Here is a 15830-nt window from a genome sequence, read left to right on the forward strand (position 1 = left end):
TTCAACAGCTGCATAGAAACACAGTTAAGGAGGCCAGGAAGGAAGAAGCCAGCCACAGCCCATTAGAATTCTGTCTCTGGTTGGGTTGGGCATGGCACTCACACTGTGAGGAGAGAGCTTCTTGGGCGCCATAAGGAGGGTGATGACAACGCGCCCCCCCCACACCCCACACCCGTGCAGCTGGCTGCATCCATAGTCGGCAGCCCCGCACAGGACCCTGGTGTGTTTGAAGAGGACAATGTTAAGGTTAGGCCAGCCCCTCCACTCTGTATTACAGCAGCAGACGAGCAATTCTTTAAGCATCCAAGGGGAGCCTGAGGAGGAAGGAGACCCCCAAGGTGATGTGAGGGCCGTCCCTCCTCGCCCGTTCCCCCAGCCTTCCCATCCGTCCCTCCAGGACACGGTTAGGCTCCAGCCTGGATGCCTCTTGTTTTTGTTTGAATTAAAGATGTGATGTCCATCTCAGGCTCCCCTTTAATCACAACCTGCCCCCCTTCTGCCACCACCAGAAAAAGAGACCGCCCAAGCAGGAGAAAGGATCTGAGGGAAGCCCCTGGCCAGCGGCTGCGGCAGCAGGTTTATTTCCTGGCGTGATGTGGCTCCCCTCAGCCCTGACGGTGGGCATGTCTGCTTCCAGCCTTGGAGAGGGCCGGGGGGCTTGGGGCATTGCCCACTCAGCACCCCCTGGCAGACCCTCTGGTCTGAGGAGACTTCCTCCCCTGGAGATGAGCTCAACATGCATTTGGGGGCCGATAACGGGGTTAATGAAATGGAGTGTGTGACTGTTCCTCAGATGAAGCCGTGACTGTTTTGATAGAGCCCGATTTCTAGAACCATATTCATAAAAGAGAACGGACCTTTCACTTTCCGTAGCAGTCCCTGAGGGCTTTCAGCCGAAGCAAATAATAATAATGGAATCAGGTTGCACCAGAGAACACGGATCCCTCAGACTTGGGCACAGAGCACCACGCAGTGCCCAAACCCCTGAATGTCACTTATGTCAGCGCATCTGGGTGTAACCTTCAAACCCGACTTTGGGCATCTTTCTAGCCTGTCCCTAAATGCAGACGTGATGGCGATTACTGCAGCTTGTGTCAAGCCCTTGCCACGGCAGGCATTTGATGCTCGTCACCTGGTTCCATGCCCATGACACCTCCTCCCCCTGAGCAGGAAACAGGGCTCAGGGGACAGTGAGTTGTCTAAAGCCACACAGGTAGTGAGTGGAAACATTTACCTTGAGCCTAAGTCTGACCCCGACCCCAAACCTCTTGCTCTTAATCTTTGGGCTACACCAGTGGTTCTCAAACTTCCTTACACTTCTGGATCACCTGGGGAGCTTGAAAAAGCAGCCACCTTGACAGTCCTCTAGGCCAATTGAGTCCCAACCTTAGGGCTGGGAGCGGACACCAGAATTTTTTAAAAGCTCCCTGATTGAATCCATTGTGCAGCCAGGTTTGGGAACCACCATGCAGAATAATCTACAGTCTCCCCTTTCACTGAGCCTTCAGGTGCAAATTTGCCCATAAGCCTTGGGGTGAGGGTGATGCAGAAGGCTGGAATGGCAGGGTGTTTACTTCTAGTGTGAGAGGGACCGGTTGACTAATCTAAAATCCACAGTTCCTCGCTTGAGAAGGCTGGGTCAGGCCTTAGATCTGTTTATGATACGGCTGTGCCTTCAGCTGGAAACGGAACACTGAATAGCTACGACTGCTTTTCAGAGAGGATAAGGTGCACTCCCAGAGCCAGAGAATTTAAATGGACTTTATCCGCCAGCCCACCCCACCCCCAGCGTATTAAATCCTTTCAGACTCCCCTGTGCTCCTCTTCAAATGCAAGACTCTTGGACCATAATAAATAATTACATCCTTCTATTTGGACTCCGATTCCAGATAGTAGTAATCCAAGAAAATCCAATAATGACAGTTGCATTAAGATCCTTCTTCCAGGCTAAGCGGAACATCTGTTTAGACATATTTTTAATCAGCAAATGCTTCCTGTGTTGAGTCCTCAGCAAATTAAATTTCTCACTGGACCGAGGGGGAAGCTGTCATTCAATAACCCATCTCTGGAAATTACACCCCGGTCTCTTTCCAGGTGCACTTAAGATTTTCCCATGCTGACTGGGCTGCACCAGGCCCTAATGATACCAGGTCACGTGTATATAGCACAGCTTCTCTGAGAAACATCAGATTTCTTAGTGTTAGTCCCTCACATAGAGACGTATTTTTGCCCATTCTCCAAAGGAGTTTTGGCAGCAGAGGAAAATTAAGAGACTTATTGAAAACCATATGGGAAATGAATAGCAAACTTCCACTTGCTACATTGCTGCCTGTGATTATTTAAGACAGGATGATTCTCCGGATTTAAACATTAAGGACTTCAGGGCTGCCAACATTTTGGAGAGGTTTCCACCGTAGAATTGTTTGGACTGTTGGGTTGTTTATTTTTAGAATAACTCATCCATTCTTTAATTAATTAATTCAAAATCCCAAAGCACCGAATGCTTACCACCAACCAGACACTGTGTTGGGTGTGAATAGAGTGGTGAATGAGTCGACCGCAGTCCCTGGCCCCCATGGAGCTTCCAGTCTACTGGATACAATTTATAATCCTGGGCTGCGATAGCAAGTTAGAATATCTGTAGAGGCCAAGCAGGTAATGCCAATGGATGAAGCAGCTGGATGGGACCCTGTGAAGTGAGAGATAGATTCTAGCAACCAGGATAACACGTGCCCTGACGTGGAAAGCAGGTGCTGCTTAACTGCTGTGGGTTGTAAGTGATGGAAGATGGGCCCATTGTTGCCAGGTCGCTCCATTTTTAAAGAAAAATTAGAAAATATGGATTTTTGTGTGAAATTCCTTGATTTTTAAAAGTCGGCTTCTCAAATGAGATTAAAAAAAAGTGTGGGCCAAAAGCATCCAGGCCAAACAAAACACATCTGTGGGTCAAGTTTATCCCAAGAGCTGCAAGCGTGTGACTTCTGATCTAGAAAGACTAGCAGTTAAACAATTATGTTGAGGCTTAAAAATGTGTTACATGCCAACTTTCTGGTTCTGGCAACTGAACTGGCAGGGACCCCTTTTACAAACATAGAACACTGGGGGAGAAAACATATAAACCTCCCCTCATCCCAAATTAAAAATACAGAGTTAAGCTCAAAGAAAAGAAAGGGAACTTGTCATGATCAGAAAAGAATAGGGATATAAACCCACAGAACCAAACTTCAGATGGTGGCAAAACTGGGCCAGGATTTGGGGTACTGAGTGCTTGTGTTTTAATGCCCATGTAACAGTGAAATAGGTTCAGGATTTGTGGCCTTGGTCCCATGTGAGACAGGAAGTAGAGACTGAGAACTTGCATAAAATGAACTCCTTCAAAGGGCTTCCTAATCATTAAAAAAAGAAGAAGAAGAAGAAGAAGAAAGAAAAACAAAGAAAAGAAAAACTCTGTCCAGTGGCAGAAAAAAGTTGCAAGAAATCTTGCTATCTTTCCTAGGTTCTAAGTGGGGGTAAAAAAATATCTTCTATGAGAAACTGAATCCCAAAGTCTGTTCCTCAGACAGGTATAAGTTCTTAAATTACAGTTCCTATGTATGGAAACCATAAACTTAGGAATTAACATAAAAATTGACCTAGGATCTATAGAATCCCAGGAGCCCTGAAAAAATGAAAAACAGGATCAGACTCATTACTGAGGGTATATGAGACTCTTGCAGAAAGGAATAACCCTCCCCCCAAAAAAATGAACTTTAACTAAAAACATTAGAAACACAAAAAGTTAATCCATGAAGGAGAATCAGCAGAGACAATAAATTGGAGAATTAGTACCTCAAGATGTAGAAATAATAGAACAATCTGAGGGAGATTAAATAGGTATACATAAAGTGACTAAAGAGCCAGTGGGAGAATTTGAAACTATAGTGGGGGGAGAAAAGAACAGATCGACTTAGAAGCCACTAAATAGGGCTTCTAGAAATGATAACTGTATTTATTGAAACTGGAATGGGATAAATAGTATATTGAACACAAATGAAGAGAGAATTATTGAAGTAGAAAATAGATCTGAGGGGGACTTCCCTGGTGGCACAGCAGTTAAGAATCTGTCTGCCAATGCAAGGGACATGGGTTCAATCCCTGACCCGGGAAGTTCCCACATGCCATGGAGCAACTAAGCCCATGTGCCACAACTACTGAGCCTGTGTGCCACAACTACTGAAGCTCTCACGCCTAGAGCCCATGCTCCACAACAAGAGAAGCCACCATAATGAGAAGCCTGCACACTGCAACAAAGAGTAGCTCCTGCTCATCACAACTAGAGAAAGTCTGCATGCAGCAAAGAAGACCCAACACAGCCAAAAAATAAAAAATAAATAAAATTTTTAAAAAAGTTTTTTAAAAATATTTTTAAAAAAGTAGACGTGAGCAAGGAAATGGGTGAATATGAAGGTAGATTTAAATCATAGATGATAGTCACTAATTTGGGGTCTTAATAAAAGTAAGTAAACAATAACATGAAGAATTGGAGGGTCTGTTTACAAATTAAAATACCTTAAGAACCTTGTATTTTCAGAATGAGAATGGAGATCCTAATTTCTTCAGATCTGTCTTCTAGTTCACTCATTCTTTATATTTTGTTAATTTAAGAATGAATGTTAAAAATTGAAGACAACACTAAAGAATAGAAAAGAGATATGGAAATAAAAAGTAAATATAGGAAAATATCTTAATCCAACAGAGAGCAGAAAAGGAGAAAAATAAGAAGCAAAGAAAAAAATAGCAAATAGAAAGCACAAAAACAAAAAAAGAAAGGAAATGAGCCAACAAAATAAGTGTAATTCACCTATTAAAAGAGATTATCAGGTTGAACAACAATGAGAAAAAAAAAATCTAGCTATTTGCTGTTGTGACAGCCACACCTAAAACCAAACTACACTTACATGCAAAAATCCTCAGCAGTATATTAGCAAATCAAAACCAAAAATGTATAAAAAATAATTATACACTGTAATCAAGTGGAATTTATTCCAGATATGCAAGGCTGGTTCAACATTTGAAAAATCAATCAATGTTAATTTACCATATCAATAGGATAAAAAAGAAAAATCTTACGATCACATCAACTGAGGCAGAAAAATCATTTAACAAAATTTAACATTTATGATAAAAACTCAGCAAATTAGTAATAGAGACATTATCTTGATAAAGAGCATCTACCAAAAAACCCACAGCTTAAATCATACTGAATGTTGGAAGACTGAATGCTCTCTTTCTAAGATCAGGAACAGGGAAAGGATGTCTACTCTTATGCTGTTATTCAAATCATTGATAATTTTAGAAGTTATAGACACTGCAGTGAGGCAAGAAAAAGAAATTAAATGCGTACAAATTGGAAAGAAAGAAATAAAACTGTTCTGATTTCCAAATGATGTTTGTCTGTGTAGAAGTTCTCAAGGAATCTACAACAAACGAACAACTCCTAGAACTAAGTGAATTTAACAAGACAGCAGAATACAAAACCAAAACACAAAAAAATGCTTACATTTCTAATATGAACATGCAGAAACCAAAATTAAAAACACAGTACCATTTATAATCACTCAACAAAAGTGAAATGTTTATACAGTTTAAAAAACATGTAAAATATTTGTATACTGAAAATTACACAATGCTGATGAAAGAAATAAAGACCTACATAAATGGAGAGAAATACCATGTCCGTGGGTTGGAAGGAAGTCTCAATATAGTAAAGCTGCCAGTTCTCTCCAAATTGATCTGTAGGGGTTTCTTTGTTTTTATTTTTGTTTTGTTTTGGCTGTGTTGGGTCTTAACTTGTGGCATGCGGGATCTTTATTGAAGCGTGAGGGATCTTTTGTTGCATTGCGTGGGCTTCTCTCTAGTTGTGGCATGTGGATTTTCTCTTCTCTAGTTGTGGTGCACAGGTTCCAGAGCACTTGAGCTCTGTAGTTGTGGCTCGCAGGCTTAGCTTCCCCAAGGCATGTGGGATCTTAGTTCCCTGGCCAGGGATTGAATCCACATCTCCTGCATTGGAAGGCACATTCTTTACCACTGGACCACCAGGGAAGTCCCTGATATGTAGTTTTAATGTCATTCCCATCAAAATCTTAGCACGGATTTTTGTAGCCATAGACAAGCTTATGTTAAAATTTATATGGAAAGACACAAAATTTATATGGAAACATAGCTAAAACAGTTGTGGAAAAGAAGTCTGAAGTGAGAGTAATCACTCTACCTGATATCAAGGCTTACTACAGTTCTTCCTCAGTATCCCTGGGGGATTGGTTCCAGGACCCCTCACAGTTACCAAAATCTGTGGATGCTTAGGCTCCTTATATAAAATGGCACAGTATTTGCATATAAACTATACACATCCTTCCATATACTTTAAATCATCTCCAGATTACTTTTAATACCTAATACAATGTGGATGCTATGTATTTGCTGGTACATGGCACCTTCAAGTTTTGCTTTTTGGAACTTTCTCGAATTAAAAAATATATATTTTTGATCCACAATTGATTGAATCTATGATGTGAAACCCACGGATATGGAGGGCTGACTGTACATAATTACAGAAATAAGACAATGTTATATTAGCAGAAGGATAAACACATCGATTAATGGAACAGAATAGAGAACCCAGAAATAAACCCAATTAAACCCATTTACTGTATGACCCAGCAGTTCCACTCTTGAGTATTTATCTCAGAGAAATAAAAATCTTCACACAAACACCTGGTCATGAATATTCATAACAGCTTTGTTTGTAAGAGCTGGAAACAACCCAGACGTCCTTCAACAGGTGAATGGTTAAACAAACTGTGGTACATACATACCATGGAGTACCACGAAACAACCCAGACGTCCTTCAACAGGTGAATGGTTAAACAAACTGTGGTACATACATACCATGGAGTACCACTCAACACTAGAAAGAAACTAGGGATACATGCAGCAGCTTGAACGAACCTCCAGGGAATTGCACTGAGTTAGAAAAACCAGTTCCTGAAGGTTATATACTGTAGGATTCCATTTAAATAATATCTTCAAATGAAAACATTTTTGAAACAGAGAACAGATTAGTGATTGAGAGTTTAGGGATGGGTTGGGAGGGAGGGGAAGGAAGGTGGATATGATTTTAAAATGGCAACATGAGGGATGCTTATGGTGATGAAACTATTCAGTATCTTGGATACACAAACCTATACATGTGATAAAATTGTGGATACACAAACCTATACATGTGATAAAATTGTGTAGAATTAGACACACGCACACACACACACACACGAGTGTACATAATGCTGGGGAAATCTGAATGAGATCAGTGGATGCCCATATCCCAGCTGTGATACTGTACTATAGTTTCATAAAATGTTACTTTTGGGGGAAACAGAGTAAAAGGTACACAAAATCTCTCTATATTATTTCTTGCAACTGCGTGTGGATCTACAATTATTTCAAAACAAATTTCAATTTACAAAAATTATTTCATATACAGGAAAAAAATAATATTGAACCTCAACATTATGACCTTTGCACAGCTTGTTTCATTGTTTGCTGTGGGAAATGTATTGCTCACAGAATCACACCTGTTGAATGACTCATTTAAAACAAAAAAGTATAATTACACAAAAAGATTGAAAATTAGCGGATGGCGAAGTGCTATATGAGGCAAACACTAATCAAAATAAAACTGGTGTAGCAATTAATCAGTCAAAATAATCTTTATTATAGATGAACATTATTACAGATAAAGAGGGTATTTAATGATGAAAGAAGCAATTTAGTTGGAACATTTAACAATCCTTAACTTGTATTACTTAACCAACATAGGCTTGAACAATATAAAGCAAAAATTAAAAATAAAGGAGAAGATGACAATTCACAATCTTAGTCCTCAAGGTTGTTTAAAGCACTTTTCTCGGTAGTAGATACACCAAGGAGCCAAAAATATTATTTGAACAACATATGTAGCACCCTTCAACCATCAATTTTGAAAATTGATGCACATTATTTCAAGGATGTATGGAACATTTATAAAAACAATCACGTACTGGGCTACAAAGCAAGGCTCAAAACACCAAAGAACTGATACCTTGGAGCATGGACCAGCATCCGTGGCCAGCAGGCCAAATCCAGCCTGCCATCTGTTTTTGCAAATAAAGCGTTATTGGAACACAGCCATACTCATTCGTTTACATAGTGTCTATGGCTCCTTTCACACTACAATAGCAGAGTTGGGTAGTTGCAACAGAGAATATATTAACCACAAAACTTAAAATATTTACTCTCTGGCTTTTTACAGAAAAAGTGTGCTGACCCGTGTCTTGGAGAATAAGTCCTTGGAACACAAAGCAATGTTAGACATCAATGACATGCCCAGAGACAAATTTAGAAAGTAAAAATCACACCTCTAAATAATCCAAGGATCAAAGAAGAAAGTCCAAATGGAACTTACAGAATATATCAAGGTCTAACATTGAAATGTACATGTCAAAAGATGGGCAAAGAGTAAACTCAGAGAAATTTTAGCATTAAAATGATAATATTAGAATATAACAGAGGTTGAAAATTAATGTGCCAAACATTCAACTCAAGAAGCTAGAAAAGGATGGCCAATTGATGTGTTACAAAGCTACCAAGACAATTCCATGGGGGGGAAGCTAGCCTTTTCATCAAATGTTAGTACAACTGGATATTGCATATAAAAGAATGAAATTAGACCCCTGCCTCACACCATATACAAAAATTAACTCAAAGTGATCCAAGATCTAAATACAGGAGCTAAAACTATAAAACTCTAAAAGAAAACATAGATATAAATCATTATGAGCTTAGATTAAGCTGTACAGGTATACCTCGGAAATATTGTGGGTTTGGTTCCAGACTACTACAATAAAATGAATACTGCAATAAAGTGAGTTGCACAGTTTTTTTGGTTTCCCACTGCATATGTTATGTGTGCTATGTGTGCAAAAGCCATATGTCTGGAAAAAACAATATACATACCTTAATTAAAAAATACTGCTAAAAAATGCTAACCATCATCTGACAAGTCAGGGTTGCCACAAACCCTCAGTTTGTAAAAACACACAATAAAGTCAAGCACAATTAAACAAGGTATACCTGTCATTTATTATATATGACACAAAAAGCAACAAAAGAAAAAAATGGATAATTGGACTTCATCAAAATTAATAACTTTTGTGCTTCAAAGGTCACTATCACAAAATGAAAAGACAACCTATAGAATAGGAGAAAATATTTGCAGATCATATATCTGATAATGGTCTGGTCTCCAGAATATATAAAGAATAATTATAACACAACAATAAAAAGACAACGCAATTAAGAAGTGGACAAAGGATTTGAATAGACATTTCTCCAAAGAAGATATACAAATGACTAATAAGCACACAAAGAAATATCGAACATCATTAGTCATTAGGGAAGTGTAAATCAGAACCACAATGAGTTGCCACTTCACATCCATTAGGATGGTTATAATCAAAAAGATTGACAATAGCAAGTGTTGACGAGGATGAGAAGACACTGGAACCCTGATGCTTTGCTGGTGGGAATGTAAAATGGTGCTGCTGCTTTGGAAAACAATCTGGTAGTTCTCTAAAAGGTTAAGCATAGAGTTACTACATGCCCCCAAATTTCCACTCTTTGGCATATACCCAGAAGAACTGAAAATGTATGTCCACACAAAGTAAATGGCGTCATGACTCTCTTGCAGATGGCAAGGACAATGCCATGCTTCCACAGAGCCCTGGGACTTTGCATACTGGAGCTGAGACCTCCTTTTCCCGGGTCCGAAGAGCTACAACCTCAAGGACAGAGAGGATATGGCCAGGAGGAGTCATCCCCTACGTCATCGGAGGGAACTTCACTGGTCAGTAGCTCCAGATTTGGCCTGCTTTGGGGTTGGATGCTTTGTCTCCCTAGGTGGGCAAAGTCCTCCCTGGAAGGACTCAGGTGGGATGGAACAGACGCCGGAGCCGTAGCAGTCCCCCTGCTAAATCTCCCTTGTGCTCACGGGGTCTAGTGCAATCGGCCTGGGGAAACTGCGGTCTCTGTTGGGGCTATGTCCTCAAAGGTGGTCACTTGGTCCCTGAGGCTTTATGCAGGGGGTGACCTATGACCCTGGTGGAGCCCCCCCACCCCTCCCTGGCAGCATCCACACCCTTGGTTCCCTTGCACTCCCACAGCATTAACCCAGGGCCTCCAGTGCCAGATCCTTACTTAGGTGCTGGTGATAAAAATATGACTAAGACAGCACCCTTCCCTCAAGGGGCCCCCATCCTAATAAGAGAGAGAGATGTGTTCTTAAAGAATTAAAATGTGGAAATCGTCATCAGTTCCTAACGTTTGTTCCTTGGTATCTTAACCACGTTCTTTCAGACCTGGTGTGCATTTCTGGCCAAAGATTTATATAACCTTCATCAAAACTAATTTTATACAGAGAACTTTCTTTACACAGAGATTTTTGTTATTCTGTAACTAGTAGGATTGCTATTTTGGTGAGTAATTGCTCCATAAACAATTTTCACTAAAAGTGTCAAGATGTCTCCCCCAAAAATGGACGGCTAAGTTACTCTTTATTCCATCTGTGTGTTTTGGGGGGACAGCAATATGACAGCACATCCGCATCTTCTAGACTGTAATGGAGCCTCCCACAGGTTCGTTGGTTTGTTGGGTTTTTGCAGCAAAGTCATTCTAGAATTCAGACCCCACCCCCAACCATCCTGTGTACTTCCCAAACTACTATTTTTCTAGATCCCCCTTATTGCTTCTAGCAAAATCAAAATACAGTAGTCTTATTTATTTAAGATTGATAGATTTTGAAAAGAATACTTAGTGACTATATACAACGCTCAGCCTAGAGTTTACAACTGGTTTATTCTTGCTCACTCCCAATTTACTTATGGCTTTATTTTTCAATTTCTAATCAGGGAAATATGAGGAAAGGTTCAGAGGAAGTATGAAATTCATGTTTCCAAAGGCCTTGTAGAAAATTAGGCTCAAGGATCCCCCAGCAAACACTGAACCCTGATCAAAAGTGGCATTAAAGTACATGCCAATAGAATTGTTAGAGCCTATGGGAATACCCTCCTACAGGTATAAAATAGAATGAAGGGGTGGAATGCAGTGCTGGTGAGTTACTTCCAGAGCCGAAAATTTCCAAATTGAATAACCTGAGTAACATTTTTTAGAGTTTAGAGAAGTACTTTCGATACAAAGGAAAAGTTGGGAAGCTGGGGACATTTTGAAAATCTATTTTGACCCTCTCTTTCAATTCACAAACTCCTACTCTCTAAGCTTTGGTAATTCAGGAAAGTTATATTGTATTCTTAGCCAGGGAAATCCTTAGTCCTAGTTCATTTTTATTCTGGGTCACCTGGGACAGGCTTTCTTTGATCATTGGAACAAGATTTGTTGTGAGCCAGTGTACTTCAGAGCTTCTAAGGTATGGACCCACGAGTGAGTTGATGAACACCTGCCCTGTTGTTTCAGGAAGCCAGAGGGCTATTTTTAAGCAGGCCATGAGACACTGGGAGAAGCACACCTGTGTGACCTTCATAGAGAGGACGGATGAAGAAAGCTTTATTGTGTTCAGTTACAGAACCTGTGGGTAAGTGAATGCAAGTTCACCTCAGTGGAATCTGAGGCAGACAAGTCAGATGGCTCATGAGTCTTGAATTTTCTCTCTAAAACAACGTTTCCAATATGTTGTAATATATAGGAGCCCAGCATTTGTCGCAAAATCTTCTTGCCCTCGGCGAACTCACAATCTAGGGACAAAGTAAATAGGTCAAGAGGAAGACTCCAGAACAACAAGGTGTCTGTATCTCCTGTCATGGGAGCAGTTGAAGGAATAGGGAGTGTTTCATACGAAGTGGTTCTGAACCAACTTGAGTCCAGTGATCCCACTGAGAATCTGATGAAGCTATGGGCTCCCTCATGATGGATATACATATTTGCAAAATTCTACATGTAATTTTGTGGGCTCCATGGGCTTACAGACTTCCTCCAGAAAACGTAACAAATAATAAGATGACTGGATTATGACTGAACTTACCTGTTAATGCCAATAAATCTAAGTGTGATATACTCTCCTAGTGAAAGGAAAAGTTTCCCATATTAGTTCAAAAACTTAAACCCAACTACAAGCTGTATACATGAGATGACTACTGGAGAAAATGATCCAGAAAGGTTTAAAAGTAGAAGATAAGGCATATAGGCAAATACTAGCAAAAGGAAAGCTGGGATCAGTTGTAGACAAGGCTTCTATGTTTTGTTTTGTTTTTAGTTTGTTTTTAGAGTTGGAAGTGCTAAAAAAAAAAGGTGAGACACTTTATAATGAGAAAGAGTACAAGCTACAGTGAGAATATAACAGTCATTAATCTTTACGCACCAAATAGCATAGCATTAAAAGTCATAAAACAAGTCCCAGGGATTTCAAGAGGAAATCGACAGAAACACCAGCAGCAGAAGACTTTATTTCATTTCTGTCAACCCAAGTAGATCAGTGTCAAGTTGCCCAAAAAATAAGAGATTTGTAGAGGACTGGAAAATATATAATTAATAGAGTTGACCCTATGGGTCTATCAGATTCTATAACCTGATAATATATTTTAAAAATGCCTTTTAAATGTTTATGACCTTGTCCACCTATTATTAAGAACACCATAATGGATTCTAAAAGGCAGAAATAACATTAAAATATTCTCTGATTGCAAAGCAATGAAACTGGATATAATAGAATAGAATAAATAACAAAAATAGAATAAATACTCCTGCATTACCTGGTAAGTTAAAGCTCCCTTTTTTACAACTCTTAAGTCATAAGGAAATCAGGATTAAAATTACAAGATGTCTAGATAATGAAATCCCTACAGTTCAAAATTGAAGAGATCGGGGTAAAGCTATGTCCGGAAGAAAACCCACAGCCTCAGATATCCACATCGCTAATTAAGAATGACAATGAAATATTCAATTTGAAGAAGTTGGCAAAATACATAAATACATTAAAACTACCACCACAACAAAAGAAACCTAATGAGAGCACAAGAAAATGGACGAGGTAACACATTATAGGACTGATAAACTGAAGAGTAAATTCTTTGAATAAACAAACAAAAAACTGTAGACAAATTACTTACTCATTAGTCTAAGACAAAAAAGTGGCAGTGCAGACATATACAAAATCAGACATGCAAATTGGGGGAATAACCACAGATTCAGCAGAATCATAAAGGAGTACTTTATAAAACTCTAGGGCAAGAAATGAGGAAATCCGGATAATGTGAATGACCTCAAGATCAATATAAGGGGCTGGCACGGCCCAGTAACTTTGAAAGAAATTGAAAAATTGGCAGAAAAACTTTCTCCCCCACACCTCTAATCTAGAGTTTCGCGGGTGAATTCTTTCAAAACTTCCAGAAACAGATTATTCTGGTACTATTTAAGTTTTTTAGAGCATAAAAGAATATTTTCTTCCAATTTACTTTTAATGAAATATCGTGGTGTTGCTACCCCAAAATGAAAAAGATGGCACCAAAAAAAAAAAAAAAAGAAAATTATAGACTCATCTAACTTATGAATAGCCATGAAAAATTGTAACTACAATGTTGGCATACAGAACACAGCAGTAAAAGAATAGATGAGGAGGCTACCAAGAAGGTTTCTCTAAGGAATGCAAGACTGGTTCAGCATTAGGAAATCTATTTGCATGATCGGCATATGGATAGAGCAAAGGAGAGAAGCCATATTCATGTCTCAGTAGTTGCTAAAAAGGCATCTGCACATTTTCAACATGCCTTTGTTGTTTTAAAAAAGTAATCAAGATAGTACAAGAAGAGATGTCAAGGACAGATCCTTCACACACACACACACACACACACACACACACACACACACACATCCCAAAAGAACATTTCATATTTGTCAATGAAAATTCTAAAACATTTCTGTTAGAATCAGGAACAAGTCAAAAATGTTCATGATCACCACAATTATTTAACATTTTTTTCTGGAAATAGTAGCTAATGTAACTTGACAAGAGAAAGAGATAAACACACTGAATACTGGCAGGAACAAGGCAGTGTATGCGTTGTTTGAAGTTAATGTGACGTGTGCCTAAAAAACCCAGAAAACCAACTGAAAAACTATCAGAAACAAAAGGAGACCCTATTAAGGTGACTGATTACAAAATTAATAAACAGAAAATTAACTACTTTTCCTTTGATGAAATAATCTGATATACTTTCATAATGGAGAAAATCACAACTTTAATAGAAACGTAGTTGATAATATATCTAAGAATAAATTTAACAAAAATGCAAAAATATGCCCGACCTATAAGAAGAAAATGCAAAAACTAAGGAAACTTAAAAAAGAAGTAAAAATGGAAACGCATACCATTTCCTGATATGGAAATGCCCAAATAGTAAAGATGTCAGGACTTCCTAAAATAACCTATACATTCATGCCATTCTGGTATTGATGAACTCAGTGGCAGAGGAAGAATAAAGGCGCAGATGCAGAGAACAGATTTGAGGACATGGGGAGGTGGGGGAGGAGAAGCTAGAACAAAGTGAAATACTAGTATTGACATATATACACTACCAAATGTAAAATAGATAGCTAGTGGGAAGCAACTGCCTAACACAGGGAGATCAACTCGATAGTTACCGATGACCTAGAGGGATGGGATAGGGATGGTGGGAGAGAGGCTCTGGAGGGAGGCTCAAGAGGGAGGGGATGTGGGGGATATATGTATAAATACAGCTGATTTCACTTTGTGGTACAGCGGAAACTGGCACAACAGTGTAAAGCTATTATACTCCAATAAAGATCAAAAAAAATTTTTTTTTAATTCATGCCATTCTGATTTAAACAACATTTTCATATGTGTATATGAGGGTATGTGTATACATGTATTTTAAGAGCTTGAACAAATGATATTAGAGTTTTTCATGTAGAAATAACAGAGAGAGAGAGAGAATGAGGACAAACAGTAGTGACAGGGACAGAGGCAGGGGAAGGTTTGATGTTTTATCCCAACGTATAGGATATTAAAATGCAAATGAAGAGAATAACAATTAAAACCATTTGGAACGCAATAAAAATAGATACACGGAACAGAAGAGTTTAAAACGAATACATTTATACACAAATTTAGGTAGCATCTTAAGTGAGAAAGATGGATTAGTCAATTGGGATACTTGAATATTGGGGTGATTAAAAAGCTCATTGTGAAAAAAAACAAAGCTGGAATCCTACCTCACTTCTTATATCAAAATGATTCTAGCTAGATCAAAAATATAAACATTTTTAAAAGCAAAAGAAAGAAAAGAAAAACAGAAATTTGAAAAGTATTAGAAGGACGCAAGAGTGGATTTTACTTATTATCTTGGAATGTAGATGGCCTTTCTAAACAGGACATAAGAAAATAAAGACATTAAAATTTTAAAATTTTATATTGCAAAAAGAAAACAAAAACAACACATAAAAATTAGTCAAATAAGAAATAACGAAGGGAGAAAAATATTTGTAAAACATTTGGTAGTGAAAGACCTGATCCTATAATGTACAAAGGGTTCTTACAAATCAGTAATAAAAAGATGGATGACCTCCTCCCACCAAAATTGGGGGAAGATGTGATCTCATAGTTCACAAGAAAAAAAATATAATTGTCACATAAAACTTGAAAAACTATCCAACCTCAGAACAGTGAAATACCACTTTTCGTTTATCAAATTGGCAAAGATAGATTGGTAAAACCAGTGCTGGCCCAGTTG

The 15830-nt window shown here is 38.7% G+C and overlaps 1 protein-coding gene across 1 annotated transcript in view; it reads left to right on the plus strand.

The window, feature by feature from the left end:
- TLL2 (tolloid like 2) overlaps nucleotides 1-15830 on the plus strand; it is a 134656-nt gene that overhangs the window by 71409 nt on the left and 47417 nt on the right. The window contains exons 4-5 of the mRNA XM_057735781.1: nucleotides 9764-9919; nucleotides 11542-11659. Of these exons, the coding sequence (XP_057591764.1) occupies nucleotides 9764-9919; nucleotides 11542-11659 (274 nt within the window). The remainder of the gene's footprint in view (nucleotides 1-9763; nucleotides 9920-11541; nucleotides 11660-15830) is intronic.

This window comes from Hippopotamus amphibius, chromosome 5 (assembly GCF_030028045.1).
Source record: "Hippopotamus amphibius kiboko isolate mHipAmp2 chromosome 5, mHipAmp2.hap2, whole genome shotgun sequence".
Classification (NCBI taxonomy): domain Eukaryota; kingdom Metazoa; phylum Chordata; class Mammalia; order Artiodactyla; family Hippopotamidae; genus Hippopotamus; species Hippopotamus amphibius.